General features: G+C 43.7%; 1 protein-coding gene across 4 annotated transcripts; it reads left to right on the forward strand.

Moving 5' to 3' along the window:
- The first annotated feature begins 1,466 nt into the window (after nucleotides 1-1,466).
- On the forward strand, nucleotides 1,467-24,148 carry LOC147014818 (retinol dehydrogenase 12-like). 4 transcript variants are annotated; one of them, XM_085853121.1, is made up of 8 exons: nucleotides 1,530-1,635; nucleotides 2,038-2,586; nucleotides 5,408-5,526; nucleotides 8,200-8,355; nucleotides 13,604-13,708; nucleotides 14,023-14,232; nucleotides 20,145-20,334; nucleotides 20,853-24,148. In XM_085853121.1, exons 2-8 carry the CDS (start codon nucleotides 2,537-2,539, stop codon nucleotides 20,953-20,955), a joined length of 933 nt encoding a protein of 310 aa, XP_085709247.1. In that variant the 5' UTR covers nucleotides 1,530-1,635; nucleotides 2,038-2,536; the 3' UTR covers nucleotides 20,956-24,148. The 4 variants fall into 4 exon arrangements, with proteins under 4 accessions (XP_085709246.1, XP_085709245.1, XP_085709247.1 ...); XM_085853120.1 differs by lacking the exons at nucleotides 2,038-2,586; nucleotides 20,145-20,334 and adding an exon at nucleotides 20,395-20,584 and having other exon boundaries at nucleotides 1,467-1,635; XM_085853119.1 differs by lacking the exon at nucleotides 2,038-2,586 and having other exon boundaries at nucleotides 1,468-1,635.
- Nucleotides 24,149-24,718: the final 570 nt, after the last annotated feature.

The following is a 24,718-nucleotide window of genomic DNA, read 5'->3' on the forward strand; positions in this document are numbered from 1 at the left end:
CGCCGAGTAAATCCTGTCAGGTGAAAAGGAATGTGTTAAAGAACGAATGAGGGAGTGAGTTTTGGTGTGCCCAGTTTAGTCTGCGCATGCGCCGAGTAAATCCTGTCAGGTGAAAAGGAATGAGTTAAAGAACGAATAAGGGAGTGAGTTTTGGTGTGCCCAGTTTAGTCTGCGCATGCGCCGAGTAAATCCTGTCAGGTGAAAAGGAATGAGTTAAAGAACGAGTGAGGGAGTGAGTTTTGGTATGCCCAGTTTAGTCTGTGCATGCGCCGAGTAAATCCTGTCAGGTGAAAAGGAATGTGTTAAAGAACGAATGAGGGAGTGAGTTTTGGTGTGCCCAGTTTAGTCTGCGCATGCGCCGAGTAAAGCCTGTCAGGTGAAAAGGAATGAGTTAAAGAACGAGTGAGGGAGTGAGTTTTGGTATGCCGAGTTTCGTCTGCGCATGCGCCGAGTAAATCCTGTCAGGTGAAAAGAATGAGTTAAAGAACGAGTGAGGGAGTGAGTTTTGGTATGCCCAGTTTAGTCTGCGCATGCGCCGAGTAAATCCTGTCAGGTGAAAAGGAATGAGTTAAAGAACGAGTGAGGGAGTGAGTTTTGGTATGCCCAGTTTAGTCTGTGCATGCGCCGAGTAAATCCTGTCAGGTGAAAAGGAATGAGTAAAAGAACGAATGAGGGAGTGAGTTTTGGTATGCCCAGTTTCGTCTGCGCATGCGCCGAGTAAATCCTGTCAGGTGAAAAGGAATGAGTAAAAGAACGAATAAGGGAGTGAGTTTTGGTATGCCGAGTTTAGTCTGTGCATGCGCCGAGTAAAGCCTGTCAGGTGAAAAGGAATGAGTTAAAGAACGAATGAGGGAGTGAGTTTTGGTATGCCGAGTTTCGTCTGCGCATGCGCCAAGTAAATCCTGTCAGGTGAAAAGGAATGAGTTAAAGAACGAGTGAGGGAGTGAGTTTTGGTATGCCCAGTTTCGTCTGCGCATGCGCCGAGTAAATCCTGTCAGGTGAAAAGGAATGAGTAAAAGAACGAATAAGGGAGTGAGTTTTGGTATGCCGAGTTTAGTCTGTGCATGCGCCGAGTAAAGCCTGTCAGGTGAAAAGGAATGAGTTAAAGAACGAATGAGGGAGTGAGTTTTGGTATGCCGAGTTTCGTCTGCGCATGCGCCAAGTAAATCCTGTCAGGTGAAAAGGAATGAGTTAAAGAACGAGTGAGGGAGTGAGTTTTGGTATGCCCAGTTTCGTCTGCGCATGCGCCGAGTAAAGCCTGTCAGGTGAAAAGGAATGAGTAAAAGAACGAATGAGGGAGTGCGTTTTGGTATGCCCAGTTTAGTCTGCGCATGCGCCGAGTAAATCCTGTCAGGTGAAAAGGAATGAGTTAAAGAACAAGTGAGGGAGTGAGTTTTGGTATGCCCAGTTTAGTCTGCGCATGCGCCGAGTAAATCCTGTCAGGTGAAAAGAATGAGTTAAAGAACGAATGAGGGAGTGAGTTGTGGTAAGCCGAGTTTAGTCTGCGCATGCGCACTGTAGTCGGATTGGCGTGCTGCTCTCGGTGCTGAAGCTGCTCTTCATGGCGCTCTTGCTCGTTCTGCTCGGGCTCTCGACGCTCGGAGGACTCGTTTGGCTCCTCCTGCCCGCCATTAGGTAGGCTTGAAGGGGAATAACCTCGTCCGGTCCGTGGGTACCGCCTATCCGTACTCGGCGGAATTGTCCATTTGAATCTTCCCTGGGTTTGTGGACCCCTTCAGGGTGAGTTCCCAACTTCTCCGTCCGAATGGCCATCACGGGTCCACGTCCTCCCCGGGTCGATTTTAAGAGATCTCATGGCTTCTTCAGCACCGCGGTTCATCCAAGTCGATCATATCATCGGCGTTTTCTTTGCGTTTGTTAATTAAACTTTCAGGTGCTTTTTGCCACCACCGTTTCCCGGGCTGACAGGACAGCTTGGAGAAAGTGAATTTCCCCCTTTGAGCTGTGTGTGTGTGTTACCATGGTGAAGGTTCGATTCCCGACCCGACTGTAAACTGCCACCCTGGTGTTTTTCAGGCAGGATGCTTCGTTGTTGAGTTCGCCGTTCTTCGTCGGGGGACATGGTGGTCGTATGGCAGCTTAGCTATCATTTCTTGAAGCGCAACTGTGAAGCTGATGCAGTGCCCCTCTTCCAGTACACACACTGGAACTGGTACTCGTTTCGCCGACCTCGGAAGGATGACAGGCTGAGTCAACCCCCTGGTGTATTAATTCAGCGGCCGACGGGGCTTGAACTCAGGACCCGAGGATCCCAAGCCGCCACCCCAAACACTGAGCCAACACCAGGCTATGTCGGGGATATCATGCCATCCCATATCCGGACGTCCGCAAACATTTGCCCGTGGCTGTTAAAGATCCCGTGGTGCCTTTCAAAAGTAGTACACCATTGTGCCGGTACCCGAGCTCAATTTGGAATTCCTCTCCTGGTTCAAAGCAGCATCCTGCAGTGAACAAGCGACCTGTCTTGGGTACATCTCAACTATGGAACCGTTCACCATTAGCCTTGAGCAGTTTGATGCCCCTGGAGGCCGAACAACTAACTCTGTGCTTCACCATCGTGATACGGTTCGTAGTCAACGACACTCGCCTATTGCGTCTCGTACACTATTGATCTGCCATCACAAGTTCCATTGGGAATCGATTGATCGATCAACAATCAGCGCCTTAAAGATGAACCTATTTGTCAGAGTTTGGAGGCTGAAGGAACATGACTGTGCGTGCCATCACCTTGTGGGATGTTTGTCACGGTCAGAGGCAAAACGTCGTGTACAGATGTTTTACTCTTTTATTACTTGTAAAATCAAAGATTTGCAAGTATGTTGCTTGATCTGGTCTGTCTGGCTGTTTGGGTGTATGTCATTTAAGCTACAGGTCGCGATTCGAGACCGAGCTTCACGAAACTTAACCGCGTGGTAGAGCTAGTCAAAAGTTAGAAGCCTATTCTCTTTCAAGAGGTCAAGTTCACATATAATCGTCAATTTTCATCCGATTGATTTGAAATATGAACAGAATTTGCACGTTGGGTCGCTGAAATGATTCACAAATCAAAAATTAGAAGCCCTTTGTTTTTGAGGTACAAAGGGCAAGGTCGCAGCGACTGATTTCTGATTTTGCAAGTACCTGTCTGTGACGGCTTGTTTATTTTCTGCTCTTCCAAGTTTCGTATTGGGCCAATTTTGCTCTCTAGGTTACCTTCTCAAGTGAACTTCTTGCAGAAATTATCCTTGCTTTGGTTAACTAGCTCATACGTAGTGTTCACACAGTGTTCAACTGTCAGTTGAGATCATTATTATTATTTTTTAAACATTAATAATTTAATGAAGTTTTTCCCCACCCCTTTGGTACTTTGATGCACCTCACCTGTAAATTTAGCAAATTGATGCTCAGCAAGTCTTTTTTGCACCTGCTGTGCTATGGATTGGTCTCAACCCTAATGGATTTTAGTATTTCAGGATCAGCTTAAAAAATTCTGTCAATGCGATTTATGCAATTACTGTTTTTTTTGGAAGTATTTTATCCACCTACAAACACCTGCTTGCATTTTCCACCTGTGCAGCATTTTCCCTCCCTTTCAAACACACACTGAAGTGTGTCGATAAAGCGGAAAAGTTGTCTCTGTGTGTTAAATTGTGAAAATCTCTGTCAAATTGCGCAATGAGTATGAAAAAACTGATCGAGTGGTAGGGACATCAGACTGCGAGGTGGATCCAGGTTCAAATCCAGCTGAAGGCAGCAGCTTGAACGATTTGTTCGTGAAACTCAGAATTATCATGTTGCTGTCGGATTGTTGGTTTAAAAACCCAGTTTGTTCACTCTTAATCTTCAGGGATGATGCTAACCTGTGACATTGTGCCAGACTGCACTTTGCTCGTGTGCACTGAATGGATCAGAACGTAACGGACAAAAAAAAAAACGAAGACGTAAAACATGCATGCATGGGGTGGACAAGATGGATGCAGAAGGAAACTCCAAGGAGGGAAAACTGGAAAATTGGGAGGACGAGGGATTATGGTGTGTTAAACGAGGCTGGAAAAGATCATTGTTGGATTGGGGGCGATCTGAGATGGTGGGGAACAGCTGCCTTAAAGACCAGGAGGGATGAATGAGATTGACGAGGATGCAGAAGTTGATTCCACAGGCAGGAAAAAAAAAGAGGAACAAATGAGTGCAGGTGAGCAGTGATCCTGGATTTCGGTAGGTTCACCACAAAGGTGTTGATGTTGGATCCCTGCAGAAACCTGGGAGATGGGGGACAAAGCATGGAAAGAGCAAAGGGAGCAAAACCAGAAAGGAGGTGGTAGAAGAAAGAGAGACCACCGACTTGTCTTTAATGTCTTTAAAGTGATAATTTCATCGACTCAGCTTCATCGCCGGAGATTCCAATAAACAGCCTCCATCCATTGTTCGGTGAGTAGAAGCAGCATGTCCAAGGTGGAGTGACCTGGTCTGAATCCAAATTGGTGATCTGAGATGAGTTTGTTGAAGAAAAGGAAGCTTTTTATATCAACTGCGATGATGGATTACATGACCTTGCTGATGATTGGAAGTAAGCCCATTCTTCTTCCAAGTATCCCTCTATGTTGGTGTGTCCCCCCCTCCCCTTTTCACGATGTTGTTCTTTTGTTATGTTCTGAATCGTTCTGTGCTCTAGCTCCTCCATGAGCCTTGACTTTGGACACAAAACAAAGATCGGAGCAATCATTTCTCACATGAACGTGCAAGAGAACTATTTCCAAAGAGTGCTAAGTACACACACAGTTCTTTCAGTTGAAACAAGACCAGCCTATAGTTTTGCAACTCACTTGTTACATTTGGACTCCACCCAGAGGGCGAGTTGTGACACCGTGTGACTGAGAAGGATAGGCTCCGATTGGATGAGCGTGATGGTACGGTGGCGTCCATTGGCTGTGAAATTCTGACCACTTGTTGCTCATCAGATATTTCGGGTGAAGGAGGTTGGACATCAAAAGTTCAAAAAAAGCTCCTGAGGTTGAAGGAATGTAATGAAAATGTTTTATATATCTCTTTTCAATGGGCTTGGTAAACTTAGATAATTATTTTCAAAGGAAATTGTTTATGATAGAAAAGTTTTAGGACCAGTAGTATTGCAAATATGAGAGGAAAATACAAAGTGGACACTCATGGAGTAGAAGGAAAAAGCAAAACATTCAAAAGTTAAGGGGTTACAAAAGGTAACAAACAGGCAACTGTGCACAACTTGGTTAAATCTAACGATGATTGAGCTATAATTTTGACGAAGGTTAATTGAATATTAAACGTAAGTTTAACACAAATTTTAAATATTTTTAATTTTATTTCAATCCAAATATCTGCTATTGTTGTTGGATGTTGTGCCAAAATTAGCACGTGTCCCCTGCCATTACAGGCGGTACGTTGCCGGTGGTGTTTGCACATCTTCTGCGCGCTTGGATGGCAAGACTGCCCTCATCACCGGCGCAAACACCGGCATAGGCAAAGAGACTGCATGGGATCTGGCCAGGCGTGGTGCGTGCTGTTTTACTTGTGATCTTTTCTCATCACTTGTAATTTATGTTCTACCATTCATTGGTGTGAGCGAACACTGGGTGTGGAATACATAATTAGCGTTTGAACAAACTCATGCAGATGGTTCATTGGCGTATATACAGTGTTCTTTAATGCCACTGTAAAATATCGTTAGTAGTCCCAAATATAACAGACACTCGTCTTCTGGTGGAGGGCGGTTATAGTTCAGGTGCATTAGGTGATAAAGTTGATTTTCAGTTTGATTTGATGGAAAAGTATGGGCCCATGTGGGCTGAAATGTCTGAAAACACAACTGTATTCACTCGGTGAAAACTATGTAGGATGAGCGGATCCTGAATTCATGAAAAAACATTCCATTCGTTTTTGTCCAGTGAAAGGGCCCTAAAACCTTTTTAGACCTTAAAGGGATGTAAAGCGTCTAAGACATTTAAACTCTGAAGGGTGTAGGGGTCTAAAGTGTTGAAAGGATCTTAAAATAACTGAAAGGGTCTGCAGGTCGAAAGGGTCTATCAGGGTTTAAAGGGTAATTGATTCTCGAAAGGATCTATGGGATCTCAGGGGTCTAAAGGGTACATTCCAAACCAGTTAGGGTTCTAAAGGATCTATTTAGGGGTTTATAGGCTCTAGAGCGTTGGAAGGGTCTTAAAAGGTCTAAAGGGCTCTAAACAAGCTAATGGTCAAATAGTATACAGGTGTAAGGGGTCTCAAGGTCTGTGGGGTTTAAGTGGTTTAAAAGTCTAAAGGGTACGTTCCAATAGTATTTTCGGTCTAATATGTCAATAAGGTGTAAAGGGGTCTAAAGGATGTAAATGTCTAAAGGGTCTTTAAAAGGTCTTCAAAAGTCTAAGTGGTTTAAAGGGTCAAAGCAGTCACATGGGTCGAGGGTGTCAAGTGTTGAAGGGGTCAGAAAGGATCTATGGGGTCTAAAGGGCCAAAGGTACATTCCAATAGTAGTTGGGGTCTAAAGGGGCCCATGGGGTATTAAAGGGTGCAAAGTGTCAAAAGGGTCTTAAAAGGACTAAGAGGACTGAAATAACTGTCCCCTCTCTACCACTCCTCTCCTCCACCTCAACTCTCTGTCCTCTCCTCCCTCTTTCTTTCCCGTTATTCAAAGCAAGAGCGCATTTCTGACAATATTGGTTTAAAATTTAATTTGTTTTAATTAAATTTTAATCATTTGATCACATTACATTGAAAGGTTAAATGAAGAGGTTTAAATTAAACGATGATAAAACTTCATTTTTTTTATTGAATTCACAATCTCATGAGATGACGGAATCTCGTGATGTGTGATGGACCTACAAACAGCGATTACATTTTGAGTTAATTATCTCACCACCTGGATGGGAATTTTAAAAGGGCTTCATTCGTTTTTTGCACATCGATGTCATGAATCATAATGTTGCGTTAAGCCACCTCGGAGGAGTCTGGAAAAAAACAAAAAAATGTCATTGCTGGAAGGAAGGACCGACTGAAGGACGTTGTTATGGATTTAACAGCTCATCTCGACTCCATTGTGGACAAGCTAAAAATGAGCCGATAAAGTTTAAGTTCCATGCGTTTAACACCATCATTTCGTGACCCATTCTTATTGTGGACTCCAATTGGCTGACAGCTGCTTGGTTATTGTTTCACTGTCATGGCTGCTTTGTTGGTGCTGTTGTGACTTCCATGCATGTTTTGGGGGGCATTGTAGCACTCACAACTGATCGGAGCAGCCATTCGTGACTGGCTGAGAATTTGTCCCTGGAGAGGTTGCAATTCCATTGCAGGGTGTTGCCAAGGCTACTCTCAACCTGTGTATAAATTTGGGATTTTGCTTGGGTATCAGCACACGATGACCTACTCGTTAATGAAAAGCATTGTGGGATATTTAATGTTCACCAGCAAATGAGAGCAGATAAGATTACTATCTTAATGTGCCATCCGAAAAATTGTGTAATCGATGATGGAACACCCTCCTTGCATCAGTCTGACATTTTATAGTTGGGCTGGGGAACGAACCCGGACTAGGAAGCCGAAAGGCAAGTAAGCTTCCTCCAAAATATCCTGAATGCCCAACATGTCTTTTCGGGCTCTAAAACTATTTCTCTTTCTGAGCAAAGTTAATCAGTCCAGTCCATTGGGACCATACTCTGCACAGAGCATTGGTGCTGCCGAAGCAGTCTCCTTGGCTATTGGGCACAATCCTGGACAGGTCACCACTCTGACGCAGGATACTTGAATGACTCGGTCATCCCAGCAAGCTGGTACTCATTTTGCCGACCTTGGAAGGATGGCAGGCTGAGTCAACCCCCTGGTGAATTAATTCAGCGGGCAACGAGGCTTGAACTCAGGGCCCTCGGATCCCAAGCCGCCACCCTAACCACTGAGCCAACACCAGGCATGAAGTTAATCAGAACATATATGTTTATTCGTTGATGTTTTGTCCTTGACGTTTAAGATTGCAAGAAAGATGCTATCAAGTCATTGCACCAGCATTCGTAAGTTTGTGTGAATTTTTCAGAAAGCACTAATAGCCACGATGCTGCATTTGCAGTATTTGTATCGTTCAGGGCATCCCTTTGCCAGTGCTTGTACAGAGCCATTGTGAATGAGGATACACGATCTGGGTTGAGTAGGAGGAACACGAGCAGCTGTGCTGCCCCGCAGGTGCACGAGTTATCCTCGCGTGTCGTGACATGAACAAGGCAGAGAGTGTTGCAGCCGAGATCACAGCCAACACGGGTAACACTGATGTGGTCGTGTGCAAACTGGACCTGGCCAGCACGACGTCCATTCGCAACTTGGCTGCTCGAGTCAACAAAGGTATTTTGAATGTGATTGTTCACCCTTACCGTCTTTATGTGAAAGAGCGGGGAAGAAGTGTTGGATTTCATTATTTCCAAACTGAAATGGTTAAGTTGTATCCAAATTTTGGTCATCGTCAGGTCGATGATATGTAGCTTTACATGTTTGACTGTGGGGAGGTTTGGGTAAATCGATTGACAAAAAGTAATTTTTGGCTTTGAAATGTTCATTCAATCCTGTTACTTAAAACTTGATATTCAACTTCTTTTTTTCTTGCCAACTTAAGCTTTATCATGACATTTATATTTGTAACATTGTGAGGGTCAACATCTCTCTGGCCATTCTCAGAGAACAGCCTCAGTGCCAGCGAGTTTGGCACTTTACTCAGGCAAACTTGCAATGACTGCAAGCAGCCATCACAGTTCAGGACTGGTCTCCTATGTTTACCACCCTTGATATGAATTCAGCCCAGAAATTCTTTCACACAAGCCTGCTCTCTCTTATGCACAGATTCATCCCATCTCATCTTCAGATATCTTACCCATCCTCCCACCCATGCTACTCTGATGCCTGTGGTGAGGCAGTTGCCTAAAAACAACTTGCGTTCTCCTCTTCGAAGGCAACCTCCGATCATTCCACAAAACTCCCTACAAGTGTGTGTACTCTCAGGAGAGCCCCAAAACAGCATCTGTCCAATCTCAAGAATGATATTTCAAATTTGTCTCCAACCTCTAAAACCTGTTTGCACCTTGTCAAGTCTGTCTCTGGTGTATGCTCCCCTCCACCCCTTCCCTCACTTCAAATGGCACCACATCCGACTCTGCTCATGAGAAGCTCGAATGCCTCAACTCTTTGTTTGCTTAAAAATCTTGTCCCTAACCCCCTCTCTGTATCCACACTTTCTAGTCAGCTCCGAGACTGTCTTTTGCATTTGAGAAAGTGGAAAAGTTTATGGCAATCCTCGACTCTGAATCTGACTCTGACTCTGCAACTGGACTGGATAGCTTCAGCTCACGTGTCCTAAAAACCTATTCTGCTGCTCTTGCACTTCTTCTGTCTGCTACTTTAACCCTAACATTTGCTGTAGGTCATCTTCCATCTGCTTAGAAATCAGCTAACATCTTAGCAATACATAAAAAGGTGCAAAAATGGATCCCCTTAATGACAGACCAATTGGCTTTCTTCCAATCATCAGCAAGGTCATGGAATTCATCATCACAGTTGACATAAAATGATTCCTTTTCTCCAACAGCCTCATCTCAGATCATCAATTCGGTTTCAGACTTGGTCACTCCATCTTGGACATGCTGCTTCTACTCTCCCAACAATGGATGGAGGCCATCAATATCAGTCATGAGATCAGGGTCATCTCTCTGGACATATATCAAGCTGTTGATACAGTCTGGCATCCTACCTTGCTCACCAAACTGTCTGCCAATGGAATCCAAGGCCAACTCCACTCTTGGATTACTGACTTCTTCCACTCGTGTCACCAATTTGTTTCCCTCAAATGAATCCGTTCATCTCCTTTCCCTGTCAAGTACCCCAAGGCAGTGTTCTGGGCCCCATCCTATTCCCAATCTTCATTAATGATGTCTCTGACTCTGGAAAATCATCTTTATCTATTTGCTGATGACTCCACCCTCTGCCATACCATCTGTCATCCCTCAGACTGGCAAGCAGCAGCTTCTTCACTCTCTGCAGATCTGGATAAAATCACAAACTGGTCCAACACGTGGAACATGTCTTTCAATCCTGACAAATCTCACACTCTCACGATATCTCTCCAAAGGACCGTTTAGAACCCCCCCCCCCCCATCTACTTTCTCAACAATCCTCTGGAAGAAGTCCTTTCATTCAAGCTTTGGGTCTCACTATCTGCCATGATCTTTCCTGGGAAAGTCACATTTCCAACCTGGCCTTCAATGCCAGTCGCCGACTGGGAATCCTCCGTTGTGCAAAGTCCTTCTTCGGCCCACCTGAGCTCCTGACCACATACAAAGCTTTCGTCTGCACCCTGATGGAGTACTGCTCTCCCCTTTGGGCTGGTGTTCCTGCCTCTCATCTTTCATGGCTTCACGCTGTGGAAACCAAGGTATTTAGGATCATTGGTATCTCCCGCGGTAAGGCTGAGTCTTTGGGTCTCTCGCTCTCTCACCGCAGGCACGTCGGTGGTCTTTCTGTGTTCCACTGTCTCCTCTCCGGTCTCGCCCCCCACCCCCCCCCTGCTCTGTCTGCGATATGCCCCCCCCATATTTCTACAGGACGCTCAAGGTCCGCCAGCAACCCCCTTCTGGTAAAACTACAAAAATCACATATCACTGCTCACCCTTCACTCTTTCATTCCTATTTTCTCCCGCCTTTGGAATAAACTCCCACACTCTCTTCAATTCCATCCTTCCCTCCAGGCCTTCAAAACAGCTGTTCACCACCACCTCTTATCTTCCCCCATCCAAAACCACGACCTTTTCTAACCCCGTTTATCCACCCCAAACCCACATCCTTCAAATTCACTGCTTTAATAAGGGTGACTTCACATTGGATTTTGCTTCGGACATGAATTTCCTCACGCCGACATGGGGGGGGGGGGGGGCTGCCATTGCAGTACAAGTAGTGCACGTGTTTACAAAAATACGGTTCCTGATTGGCTTGGAGTGCTATTACTGCACCGGCTGGCCTATTTACCCTGCTGCTTACAGCCAACTGACGTGTTAACACCTGGAGAAATGAGTGCTTGTAACTCCTACCCAATGCTCATCCTTGGGCTTTGTTCACGTGGAGAACTTTACACACACAGCAGGAAATACGATTTTATCCATATTCTCTGCTTGACAAGTCGCACTTCCACGGAACGAAATGAAATGATAGTGGCAGACTGCCCACGGCCGATCTTGGGTCTCGCTCTCAGCCATGATCTCTCTTGGGCGAGCCTCATTTCAAAGTCGGACTCCAAAGCCAGATGCCGACTGGGCATCCTCCGTCATAAAAAGTCCTTCCTTGGCACACCTGAGCTCCTATCCACCTAAAAAGTTCTCATGCGCAGCTTTATGGAGTACTGCTCTCTCCTCTGGGCTGGCTCTCCTTCCTCATATCTTGCTCAGTTTGACGTCATGGAAACCAAGATCTCCAAGATCATTGGAATCTCTCACGATGAAGCTCAGTCCATAGTCTCTGTCTTCTTCCGCCTCCTTTATGGTCCTGCAACCTCTGCCCTTTCTGTGCTTTGTCCTAGGTATCTGCAGGATGCATGCGGTCCACCAGCAACCCTCTCCTTGTGAAACTGCCAAAATGCAGAATCACTGCTCACCTCCACTCATTGGTTCCTCTTTTATCCTGCCTGTGGAACCACCTTCCACACTCTCCTTAATGTCATTCTTCCCTCCAGGTCTTCAAGACAGCTATTCACCACCATCTCAGATCATCCCCCATCCAAAACAATGATCTTTTTGACACCTGTGAAACCACCCCCCACCCCTCCCAAAATTTTGCTTCTGTATCCATCTTGTCCACCCCTTGTGTTCTCCCCTACCCCTCATCGTTATCTGAACCCTTGTTTGTCCATCTCAGTCTATTTTCTCCCCTGCCCTGCTGTTGGCGTATCCCCCTTCTGCTGTTTCTTTTGTTATGTTGTGTCCTGATCCGTTCTGTGTTCTGGCTCTTCCATTAGCCTTGACTATTCAAAAAACACCAACTATGCATTCCCTGCCACCTTTCGAAAGAGCATTTTTATTCCCAGCTTTTTGATGGGAGATGTTGTTAAAAAAAATAATAAAGCTAAAGGGGGGATATGGGATATTGTAATCGGTTGTCTGTCTGTCTGCCCATCATGCTATCTCCTCCTAAATGGTTGTGCGGAAATGTACAAACTATGTATAGTACAAGCTATCTCATGTGCAGCCTATGGATGCTGGTTTGCATCTAATTCCGTGAGGCACATCGGGCTTCCGAGGTAGTTTCATTTGGCTAAGGAGTAGTCCTGGACCGCCACATAGTACTCAAATGATGTCTTATTACCCCAGTAAGCTGGTTGTACTCATTTTGCCAACCTTGGAAGGATGACAGTTTGAGTCAATCCACCTGATGTTATTTCAACGGCATGACAGGGGCTCAAACTCAGAACCCTAAGATCTTAAGCCAGCCACCTTTACTGTTAAGCCAAACCCAGGCCTACTTAACGGTACTGAGTGATCATCTTTGCCCCATGTACCAAACATGGTAGTTATAATCACCACATGGCACAAATGTGCAAGAGCATTATCATTTTTAGCTCTGCCACCTGGGATGCGGTCAAAAGGTCAAATACCGAAAAATGCAATTACGGGCACAAACACATTCTATTGAAACTTTGTATATGCAATCACCATTGGGGGACGCATGAAATACCTAACAATTTTTTGGATGCCTTATGGTTCATGCCCCATGGGGTGGGGACTTGGGGTCACAGGGGTCAAAATGGAAAATTATTTTTAACTCAAAATTTGACATTGGGTCAATCCTGGTGGAACCTTTTGCCATGTTCCAACTTTGCTTTCGGTGGGAAGCATGGGGAATTGCGATGGTAAACCATAGACTTTGCTCTAGTTATTATTTTGTTGGCTGCGTTAAAGATGATGAACAGCCGACTATGAAAATTATCTGACAAACATGAAGGGATGACGAGTAATGCGGAATAAAAGGTATCTTCGTTGGATGTACGATTGGGCACAAGGTGCTGGTGAAAGCATGACTGAGTGGAGTTTTCCAAATAGAGGAACAAAAGATCGCTGAGACATGTCAGTTGGGATGATAAGGGAGCACAGTGTGGGAGGACAAGTTTCTCAGAGTCAATTGTCAGATAAACATTGGTTTACCTGGTGGAGATGGAATAGGACACAAGGATAGAGAGAGCAGTGGGATGAGAAAAGTTGGCACAAATGTGAACGGAGTTTGATAATCTACCAACTGGTGTTCGGCGAGTAAGTAGTAGGTTTTGCCATTTTACTTCACAGCGGCGGATACCCAGTTATGCTCAAGGCCTTAGATTCCACCATCGTGCTGAAAGTTCTGTCCACAGTGGAAAAACAAGTTCCATGTTGCTTCAAAAGAAGGCCTTGTACTTTATGGACAGCTGCTCATTGCCAAGCTGAAGGAATTATCTGTCTTCAAAGTCGGTCTATGTAACACCAAAAATTTGGATTGCGCACTGGAAATTGGGCACGTTGTCTTTCTGGACTTAATATTTTCTATATTTAACCAACTTGACTAAGTGATTACATTTTATTTCCAGAGGAGTCTGCACTGCACATCTTGATTAACAATGCTGGGGTGATGGCGTGTCCTTACTGGAAGACCGAGGATGGTTTTGAGATGCAGATCGGTGTGAACCATTTTGGTAGGTTTAAGTTAGTATTGGAGAAGCTTGTTTAATAGTTAACGCTGATCATAAAATTAATACTGATATCTCTTGATGTTTTTTTTGTTTGTTTGTTTGTTTTTCATCAATTTCTTACTTTTGTTTAAATATGTGCTTGATTTATTTATTTCACTCTGTGAACACAGAAGCTGAGTAACTAAAAAGCATTGCCTGGGTCTCATCTCTCTTATTTGTTGCTTTCCTGTTCTTTCTAGGCCTTGTGTTGTATTCCAGATATATTTTGTAAACAAATAATTTATATTGTGTAAATGGGGGAAAAATATCCATTGCAGGTCATTTTCTACTGACATACCTGCTGCTGGACCTCTTAAAGCGCTCTGCACCAGCAAGAATTGTCAATGTGTCTTCAATCATGCACAAATGGGGCCACATAAACTTTGATGACTTGCAGAGCGAGAAAGGCTACAACGGAAACAGCGCGTACTGTCAGAGCAAGCTCGCCAACGTGCTGTTTACGCGTGAGCTGGCACGGCGTCTCCACGGTAAGGAGCAGATCTGTCATGACGATACCCTTTTAAGCGGTGAAACTGCTTCAATATTTGGTGTCCCTCCATCTGTCAATCCTTCAAAAACGAAGAAGAACCTTTCTAAACCACCATGTTTCGTTCGTTTCTAGGCTTTGTCTATTTCATATTAAAAATGCCAAACTTCACTGCTTCCTTTGGACATGGGTGCGATTTTTCTTCTCCAAGGTGGCACGTGGAAAATCTGATCGTCATTTTGGCCCAGACTAATTGTACATTATTCTTTTCTTCCTGGTCTTTGTATATTTCCTGTATTATCGCAATTTGCATTGGTTTTTATTTTGAAAGCCAGAGGCAACACACTTTGTCGTACCTCAAATCCAAATGAAGTGCCATTTTTTTTAAGGGATACTCTTTGACTTTTTGCTAAAGGTCACAAATCTAAATGCATGGATGTATCAGATTTTGAGAATCCTTAGAGGTTGCCAAAGATCACGACCAGGCTGTTCTTAAATCTTCTTCAGTCTTTATTTAAATCTTAAATCTTCAGTGGGTGTTCCTTATTCCCCATGGTCTTCAATTATCTGCTCATTGAATGTGTATTTTCAGCGCTGCATCTGTGAGTGGTATGCATGACATCGTGACGTTTTCTGGTAAATTGTAACGAAGCAAAAGCTCATTAATCATCAATTATCTCTGACTTTCTGGAAAATCTCCTTTATATATTTGCTGCTGACTCCACCCTCTGCTGTGACATCCCCCATTCTTCAGATAGGTAGGCTGCATCCTTTTCCCTTTCTTCAGACCTTGAAAAAATCAAAAGCTGCTTAAACGCATGGAATATAAATTGTATGCTCACTAGTGTATGCTCACCTAGCATCCCTTCCCTCTTCAAATGGCACCACAGTTGACTCCACTCATGAGAAAACTGAATACCTCAATTCTGTGTATACTTCCAAATGTTGTGTCCCCAATCCTCTCACTCTCCATACCCTCCTTCCTTGTCGCACCTAACTGCTCATGGACTCTGTTTATTTTGCACATGAGGTGGAGGAGAAGGTTATTTCAACCATCGACTCTCACTCTGCTACTGGACTGGCCGGCATCAGCTCACATGTCCTAAAAACCTGCTCTGCTGCTCTTGCACATCGTCTCTGCCCCTTTCACCCTGTAATTTGCGTGAGGTCATCTTCCATCTGCTTGTTAATTCACCATCACTGCATTACATAAAAGGTGCAAAAACTGATCTACTCAACGACAGACTTATCAGCTTACTTCCAATCAATGGCAAGGGCATGGAATCCATCATCGCAGTTGATATGAATCCTACCTTTTCTCCATCAACCTCATTCAGATCACCAATTTGGTTTTAGACCTGGTCACTCCACCTTGGACGTGCTGCTTCTACTCATCCAATAATGGGTGGAGGCCCTTAACATCAGTCATGAGATCAGGGCTGTCTCTCTGGACATATCTCATGCTTTTGATACAGTCTGTCATCTTGCCTTACTCTCCAAACTCTCTGCCTATGGAATTCAAGGCCAACTCCACACATGGCTGACTGACTTCTTATATTCTCAAAGCCAACGTGTGGCACTCGATGGAATCATTTCATAGCCTCTCCCTGTCAAGGCTGGAGTGCCCCCAGGGCAGTATTCTGGGCTCAGTCCTATTCCTGATCTTCATAAATGATCTCTCTGACTGGAAAATCCTCTTTATCTACAGTATTTGCTGATGTCTCCACCCTCTGCCGTGATGTCCTTCATCCTTCAGACAGGCAGGCTGAAAACCACAAGCTGGTCAAACACTTGGAATATGTCTTTCAATCCTGACAAATCTCACACTCTCACGATGTCTCTCCAAAGGACCGTTTAGAACCCCCCCCCCATCTACTTTCTCAACAATCCTCTCTTTCCTCTCTTTCCCCTCTCTTTCCTCTCTTTCCCCTCTCTCCCTCTCTTTCCCCTCTCTCCCTCTCTTTCCCCTCTCTCCCTCTCTTTTCTCTCTCTCTCTCCTCTCCTCTCCTCTCCTCTCCTCTCCTCTCCTCTCCTCTCCTCTCCTCTCCTCTCCTCTCCTCTCCTCTCCTCTCCTCCCCCCTCTCCCCTCTCCCCTCTCCCCCTCTCCCCCTCTCCCCCTCTCCCCCTCTCCCCCTCTCCCCCTCTCCCCCTCTCCCCCTCTCCCCTCTCCCCCCCCTCTCCCTCTCTCCCTCTCTCCCTCTCCCCCTCAAAGGACTGTCTGGCAAACCCTCCTATCTACTTTCTTAACAATCCTCTTGAGGAAATTCAGTCATTCAAACTCCTGGGTCTCACTATCAGCCATGATCTTTCTTAGGCAAACCACATTTTAATTTGGCCTCCAAAGCCAGCTGCCAACTGGGAATCCTCCATCGTACAGAGTGCTTGTATTCATCTTGTCCACTCTATGCATCCTCTGCAACCATCTTGTCTACCCCATGCATGTGTGTTTTGCATCCTGTTTTTGTCTGTTACGTCTTGATCCATTCAGTGCACTAGCTCTCGGTGTGCCTTGACTACAAAAAACCTACAAAGACACTCAATAGAGTGCATACCTCTGCCACGCAATGCCTCATCCATGAGAACATATCGGGCCCATTACATTTTTGAAATATCATGCTATATATAGTTTTTGGCCCCATCTCTCAACGGTGAAGAATGACTTTAAAAATTAAATAATTCTTAGACCGTGGGCCATCGGGTGGATATCTATTTGTTTTTTTGATTTCATGACCTGAACCTAGGGATTGGGCAAGAAGGGTGTGGGATGAAGCCTTATGACCCCCAAAACATCCTATTTTTTTCACAAGCGATATCGTGGTACGTTACCGAGAACCGCTGCCCCAAAACACCAATATACACCAGGTGTATGTTACATTTGAAAAACCCATTTACACAGTAAAAAACAACACAAACTATATGATGTCATGTTCACATTGGTCTTGGCAGCAATATTTATTAATTCAGACCCCCAAAAAGTAGTAAAAATGTTGTTTTAAAGACTCGAGATAGCCACAATTTGTCTCTTCGGCTTGGTCATCTTGAACCTTGTCCAAAACATCAAACAAATAGTGCAGTTATTTCATCCTCTTCAGCATTAGAGTCTTCCTCAGCTTCAGATCTGGAGTCTTTATCATCATTCTTATCATCAAAGTCAACATGGTAAACGCCCAAAAATAATGTTCGGTTCCCCCTCAGATTTTCTTTTTTCTTTAATTTATTTGTATCACCTCGGCCCCTAGGCCCATGCATAAATATTGGACAGTCCATTCAACATCTGTCAGGCTACGTACAAATACTGTACACAAAATAATTTGTACCTTCTAAATACAGGACCTACTTTAAGAAAATAAAGACATTATAATTGTTGCGGCATTTACTTGGTATTCCCCCCTCACCCCCTAGTTCCAGTAACTGTAACTCAGCTGTATGCTGAGTTACAGGGAAGTGTATTAATATCTGCTGCACAAATAAGAAATAGCACCAAACATGGGTGGTTTTTTTGGGCTCCAATGCTTTAGCTGGGAAACAGTGAAGAGGGTTTAGCAGGCGGTCGTGGATAATTATAATCCCACAGCACGTACTGCTTCACACCTCATGATGTTTGAGATAAACATGACAGTTCACCTCAATATTGCCTGGCAGACTTGGCAAAATTGTACTCAGAAAAAATCTAATTTTTCATCCCTTGAATTTGGTATGTTGAAATGCACTCTCTTGTGGTGCTTCTAGACTGTGTAGAGAAGATCTACAGCATCTTTCAGATCATTACACAAGAGGTATGTGTATTATTTTTGATGCTTGAACTCTTCACTTCTTAAAATAAATGTACAGTGGATGTCTGTGTACTGATAATGGAGGACTCGAGATCCATCAAGAAAATGTCAGTACAGTTAAAAGATGTCTCGACCTCGAGTCATGGTTAGCAGGACTAGATTCCTTCCCCCCTTCCTCAGACTTCCTTTTAAAAATGTATTTGTTTCATACCTCCTTGCATAAATATTGGACAGTTCCTTCAAGTTCAAAATCGTTCAAGACTACACACAAAATAAGTTTACGTTAAATATACCTCACAAAAAAAAAATCAAACTAAGTTTTGAAGCATTGTCATGATTTATTATTCAAGTTATTCAACCTACCAGTATTGGCTGCATTTTCTTCTCTCTTTTTCATGCTGCTTTGCACCCTGCTCGCTCGTTGTTTGTCGGTAAATCGTGAATAACACACTTGATGAAATGCTGCATCTTGCGGTATAGCTATAGCCAGTATTGGTACTGTACTGTTGCCATGTTCGTCGAATTCGTCAGCGTGGTTCTTCACGAAATTTCTCGCAATTTCAGCTTGATCACCTTCTAAATTCTGCCACGAAAGAACAAATTGCAAATATCGCGGCCATGTTCTGTCAGGAAAAGGTATTAAACTTGATCTTTTGGCCGGATAAATGCACATATAACAGCGTTTCTCGCTCCAACACTCGTCGTCGCTGCTACTGGAGACCGCCATATTGTTTACTAGCAACCAGACAATGTTCGTTGCGCGATCCTCATTGGTCAATACATCAAAATGCGTTCGAGGCTAAACAGAGATTTTGGAAATAAAATTCTAAATTTCAACATTATATTACAGGCTAACGTACAAGAATCTCACTTGTGAAAAGTCATGAACATTATTTCATATTTTTTTTTCCATATTATCATACCAATTTGACGCCCACCCGATTTTCAGGTCACGAAATGAAATGAAAAATTGGAACACCTGGCCGTCTATCTCTTGTCCGGATCCGGATTTGGATCTTCACCAAAATTTAATCGATTCTTCCTTGTCACACACTCAACATGTCTACCAAGTTTTGTCCGAATCCGTCCACCACTTTTTGAGATATCATGCTGCATATCGTTTTTGGCCCTACCTCTCAATGGTGACGAATCACTTAAAAATTATAGTAGCTGGATCTGGACCGGATCTTCACAAAAATCTAATTGTTTCGTCCTTGTCACACACCTAACCCAACCTGTCCACCAAATTTCATCCGGATCCATCCACAACTTTTTGAGGTATCCTGCACACACACAGACAGACAGAAAGGGGTGAAAACATAACCTCCTTCATCTTCAGTGGTGGAAGTCACTAAAAGGGCACTCTTTGACGTCGTGATGTCACCAGATATGCCTCTGCCAACATAAAAAATATGGCTGCTGCACAACTTGACTGATAAATTTTTTGTTGTTGTTTTTTCCCTCCCATATAATTTCCTAGATGACCCTTAAAAAATTTTCAAACTGAACGGATAAATCGTTTGACGTATGCAATTATGACGTAATGAAGCCACCTTTGACATCATTAAGAAGTTACGCTTATTTTCCAGACAAAACTATTACATGAATGAAACGCCCTTCCTGACACGTTTTGTCAGTCAATTGATTATTTTACATAGTGTTGAGTTCAAGCCCATTAGGTGCTGAATGATCTTCAAAAATTGAGTTGTAGGAATTGTGATATTTGGAGAATGAGGTTGTATAATTTATTGGCAGCAATGTTGAGAAGGTCAAGTGTGAAACACGCTGATTTAAAAAAAAAAGTGCTCCACAGAAAAGATTCACGGTTATTGTTTTCAAAGTGGTAATCGTCAACATCAGGTAGAGATAAACGAGGATCAATGTTGTGAGTAACTCACTTTCATTTGTGTGCATGCAATTACCTATGAGGATACAATACTTGTGTTTCATTGTACCTTGCAGGGAAAGATGAGGCAAGTGAGAAGCTACTCTTGTGACCTGTCATTTGAATATGGTGATGTTAATTTGGCCTGTTAGTTTTGGTGTGTGCGGGTGGCTGTATGCAGTTCAGAAATTTTTGTAATTGGTTCCCATATGATTGGTATGCATGTTTGTGTGCGTACCACCTTCCCTCTGGCAGGTTCTGATGTGACGGCAAATTGTCTGCACCCTGGCGTTGTACAAACGGAGATGATTCGACATGTTCCCATTTTCCAAACTCTCGCGCCCTCCGTAGCTTTTTGCCTTAAGACCCCCGCAGAAGGCGCCCAGACAACCATCTTCTGCGCCGTTGCACCGGAACTCGCCACTGTCTCGGGAATTTATTTCAGGTGTTTGGCTCGATAAATTTGTGGGCGAGTTTGCTCTATGTATGTGTGTATCCTTGGCAGGTTCAGGAGTTACAGCCAACTCGCTGCACCCTGGTGTGGTACGAACCAAGTTGACGCGCCACAACAGTGCATCCAGGATTTGTATATACTTCCTGTATTTCATTTTTAAGAACTCCAAACAGGGAGCCCAGACAAGCATCCACTGTGCCGTGGCAGAGGAGCTGAACACTGTTTCAGGCCTGTATTTCAGGTGCTGCCTGGGTCTTGGGGCTGATTGCTAAATGATGGATGTGGGATTTGGTTTGTTGGACAGAATGCAAAATTGTCGTTACCAAGCCGTTACTTTATCTCAGCAGAACTGGGGATATCTGCTTGGAACATTGAGCATTTTCCAGATATTGAATTGCCGTTTTTAGACACCTAAGTGATTTGCTACTCGGACAAGTTGTCAGGAAAGTCTGGTCACTACCCTGACGGTGGTTTCACCTTGAGCTGACATCCTGCATTTTGTGTTTCAGCGATTGCGTCCCAACTGCAGTGGGAAGCTGTGCCAACGACCAACAAGCTGCTTCTCGCCTCTGGGACATGAGCTGCCGTCAGCTGAGCATTCAGTGGGACTAAGCTAAAAATTTCCAGGCAATCATTGGAGGGTGTCCTGAGGGTCCAGGTGAAAATGTGCTCTGGAGTTTAGAATAAGGTTTGCAATAATTTGCGTTTGCTGAAATCATTGTTTGATTTTTTTACAATTTTATTTTAATATATGTATGCATATCAATATTATATTTTTACTTAGATTGTTTAAAATATTAAACCATTGCTCAAAGATATTCCGAACACAATCAGTCGATTTGTTTTGCAAGCATCTCGTTTACCCTTTTCGATGTCCGATTTATATTTGTGTCGCATATCAAGTCCATTGTGATTAAGAAACAAGCAATTTTTTTTTCCAAGTTTGCTGCCATTCTATCTTTGAAAAGTAAAACATCCGTTAGCACAACAGAGCATATAACAATGCACAGCCTGACCAGGGTATTTGTCTTGACAGCCCTTTCATGCAGGATTGGGCAGAAGAGAGCGGGGGGAGGGGGAGCGGAGGTGGGGGGGGAGTAGTGGGGGGAGAGGTTCAAAAGGGGAGGGAACTACCATATTTTCCGGTGTATAAACCGCACTTTTTTTAATTGGCAAAAAAGGTAAAAGTTGCAGGTGCGGTTAATTATACGGGTATAGAATATCAGTCTCAAAAATGATCAATGCTGAATTTCAATTGTATTCCAAATGAACACTTTTGCAGCAGTCAGAACTGCTATTAAGCTCAATTCCACCCTTTAAATTTTGAAAATCGGTTCAGGTTAAGAGTTTGTACAGCATTTTATGAACTGTATGCGGAAATTAAATAAAGTGACACCCAGAGACACTGGGAGTTTAGGGGCATGGCTTATGTAGAGCCTCGTGGCTCTGAAAACACCATTAAACACAAAAGAACACCTGGTCTCGCATCAAAATAATTATTCACAATAGAGTCCAATAACAAAGCACCTACCTCAAATAAGCTTGCGTGGCAAGCTTCCCTCTTATGCCGTGTTCAAGAGGAAGACACGACACAAAGACAACTTTCCAGTCGGCGTCATTGTTCGTGCGCAGCAGAAGGGGTGGATAGACAAGGGACTTGTAAGGGTGATTCTTTTTACATGTATCATTTTCTACATGAACATCCGATGCAGGCAGAATTAATCCACCAAGCTTATTCCTTACATGCTGATGCTATGCGAGCAAATGCTGGATAGCGGGGCATGGTTTAAAACTAGGATCAACCAATCAACCCAGAGTACTTTTCTATACGAGGGCAGGAAATAGATTTAACAGGAAGAAGAAGAATCACAAGAGCGAGGAGCTGCGTGGGATGGTGAAGCTTTAAGAAGTACCAGTGCCGCTCGGTTCTTTTTGGCTTCCTTTAATTCTCTTCGTTCTTCCTGGTTCTCTTTGTTTTCCCTCGTTTCTCTCAACGGTTCCTAACTTGCTTCCTGTGAATTACTCACGTCGACCAGACGAACTTTCCTACTTTGTAGGCCTTTGTATTCAACCCAGGTTTCGAGGAACATTAGCTGCATCTAGGTGGAATCACCACAGACAACCTTTCCTATTTCCCGGACTTGGTATTTTCATCAGTTGAAAAATCAACATTTCGTAACGTGTTTCCCGCCGGGATTTTCGACCCGGATTCCGAGGAGCATTGGCCACATGCATCTTGGTTGAACTTTCACCATTACTACCATCGCTACGTTGGCTGAGCATTATGTTCATTGGGAGACTACCGGCGTTCATTGGGCGGATGAAAAAGGTCGACCTTCCGATGATTTGCGGGTGGATCGTCAAGGTGTGGGAGGAGATACCGTCGGACATCAACAAGCGAGCAATTCTGAAATGCTGCATCTCCAACAACGTGGACGGCACAGAGGACAACATCATTTGGGAGGAGGAAGCTGCAAATGATGATGACAACGACGTGGACAGTGACGGGGACTTCCTTTACCCTGATTTGGACAAGGACTTGCATGCCGTCTTCGACGAGGAAAGCATTGACGAGGATTTCCTCGGGTTTAGCTGAAAAGCTTCATCAAACCCAAACGGCCCTTTTTCAGGACCACAAATCCACAATAAATATGTATCATACCCGTATGAATCCCTTTTCTTCCTTTTTCTCGGAACAAAAAAAGTTAATGTTCAAACGTATTTAGATCGAGATCAGAAAATAAAATTATTAATATATTAATTTATTTTGAGGGTGAAAAACGAGTGCCGTGAATACACGGCCGCAGTTTATACACCGAAAAATACGGTTTATGAAAGTTTACTTGCATGTGGACTCACTGCAACACACACAAACGATTACTTACAATAGCTTCTTCTCTTTAAGCGAGATTAATGAGTTGACTGTTGAGCGAGACAGTCGAACGTTAGGCATGGACAGCCAGTTCATGAATAACTTGGGCAAAAAACTTACTGCAGCTGACCCCACCAGAAGGTGGGTAATGTTTCCATAATCAGTCAATGGCGAAACTGCAAATGTGTTTACACGTGAAAAATTGCGGCATCTCACGGGTGGAAACCGAGAATCTCAATTACATTGAGAAATTGCCGAAGCTGTGAATGTGTTTACACGTGGAGAAAAATCGGTGTCATTTGCGTGGAAATGCAAAATCTCAATTGTATTGAGATGTGACCGAATTAGTGAATGTTTCTGCCATGCACCTTAGGACACGCTGGGACCCCAAAAGGTTCCACAGAAAGTTTGGCGGGGCTCGTCCCAAAACTGAGGGAGTAGTTTGTGGATGGACAAACAAATAGACATACAGACAGTCCTGCTTTATTGTATGGATTCCTTGAGAAAGTGATTTTCATTGTAATGATTTTTTTCATTGTATAGAAGATTTTCATTGTGATGGTTATATTAAAGTTTTTATTCCTCCGAAGGCTGGAGGTATAATGTTTTTGAGTTGTCCGTCCATGCATCGATAATTATCAGGCTTTTTTAGTAACCACGATAACTTTAGAACCATGAAAGGATTTCAACCAAACTTAGTGCACAAGTATGCACTGTACGACAAAGATGAACTGATTCAATCTTGGGTTCAATAGGTCAACTGCCATGTGCCATTTCAGATTAACTCTGCAGACCATAACTTGAATTAGAAGTATCTGATGGTTGTTTCTCCTCTACTTATCTCTTTTCTCTCTTGTGCTCTCGCTCATGTGACTTTAATTTTTAATGTGTCCTTTGATTTGAGATAAAACGTAACAGGGGGTTGACATCTACCACAGGTGGTGGCATATCCATCAACACATTTGTGCTGAATTCAATTTTTTAGTATCTACTATCAATAAATAGAAGTTGTGTGGCTGTAGCTATGTCAACAATATTCACTCGTCGATTGGTTATGGCACTGACCAATTGGGTGTGCCTGTTTTTCCCAGCGTTGTTCTTTGTGTCTTCGAAGGTCAGCCAAGATGGGCTCAGAGACAAACCGTTAAGAATGAAAATAATTAAATATGATATATGATGAAGTGTTTAATGAACATATTTTGTTGCCACTGGTGCCGTTCGTGTCAGCAGAAAACGTCATCACAATTGACGTCACAAGAGTGTGTTGCAATCTTCGAATGCGTTCGCATGGAGTACGACATGTTGTGATCAATAAAATGTATTTCAAAAATTATAAAGTGCATTTCCAAAAACATTCTGCAGCACATTGCCCAGTGAGGATGGGCTGAGTAGAGTACTCTCACCCGTTGGGCAGGATTTCCCGCGAGTAAATACAATTTTGCTTTCCACCATTCCAAAAGGTTTTACCTTTTCAAAAATATTTTGTCAGCCTGGTTTTGGTTT

Source organism: Eptatretus burgeri, chromosome 13 (genome assembly GCF_056783735.1).
Source record: "Eptatretus burgeri isolate ZD-2024b chromosome 13, Ebu_testis_v1, whole genome shotgun sequence".
In the NCBI taxonomy this organism is placed as follows: Eukaryota; Metazoa; Chordata; class Myxini; order Myxiniformes; family Myxinidae; genus Eptatretus; species Eptatretus burgeri.

Bases quoted from the DNA above. Each gene is read 5' to 3' on its own strand.
- LOC147014818 (XM_085853120.1), top strand. From the start codon at position 1,562: ATGGCGCTCTTGCTCGTTCTGCTCGGGCTCTCGACGCTCGGAGGACTC. The intron at 1,636-5,407 runs GTAGGCTTGAAG...CTGCCATTACAG, and splicing joins CTCCTCCTGCCCGCCATTAG to GCGGTACGTTGCCGGTGGTG. The intron at 20,585-20,852 runs GTGCTGCCTGGG...TTTGTGTTTCAG, and splicing joins GTTTCAGGCCTGTATTTCAG to CGATTGCGTCCCAACTGCAG.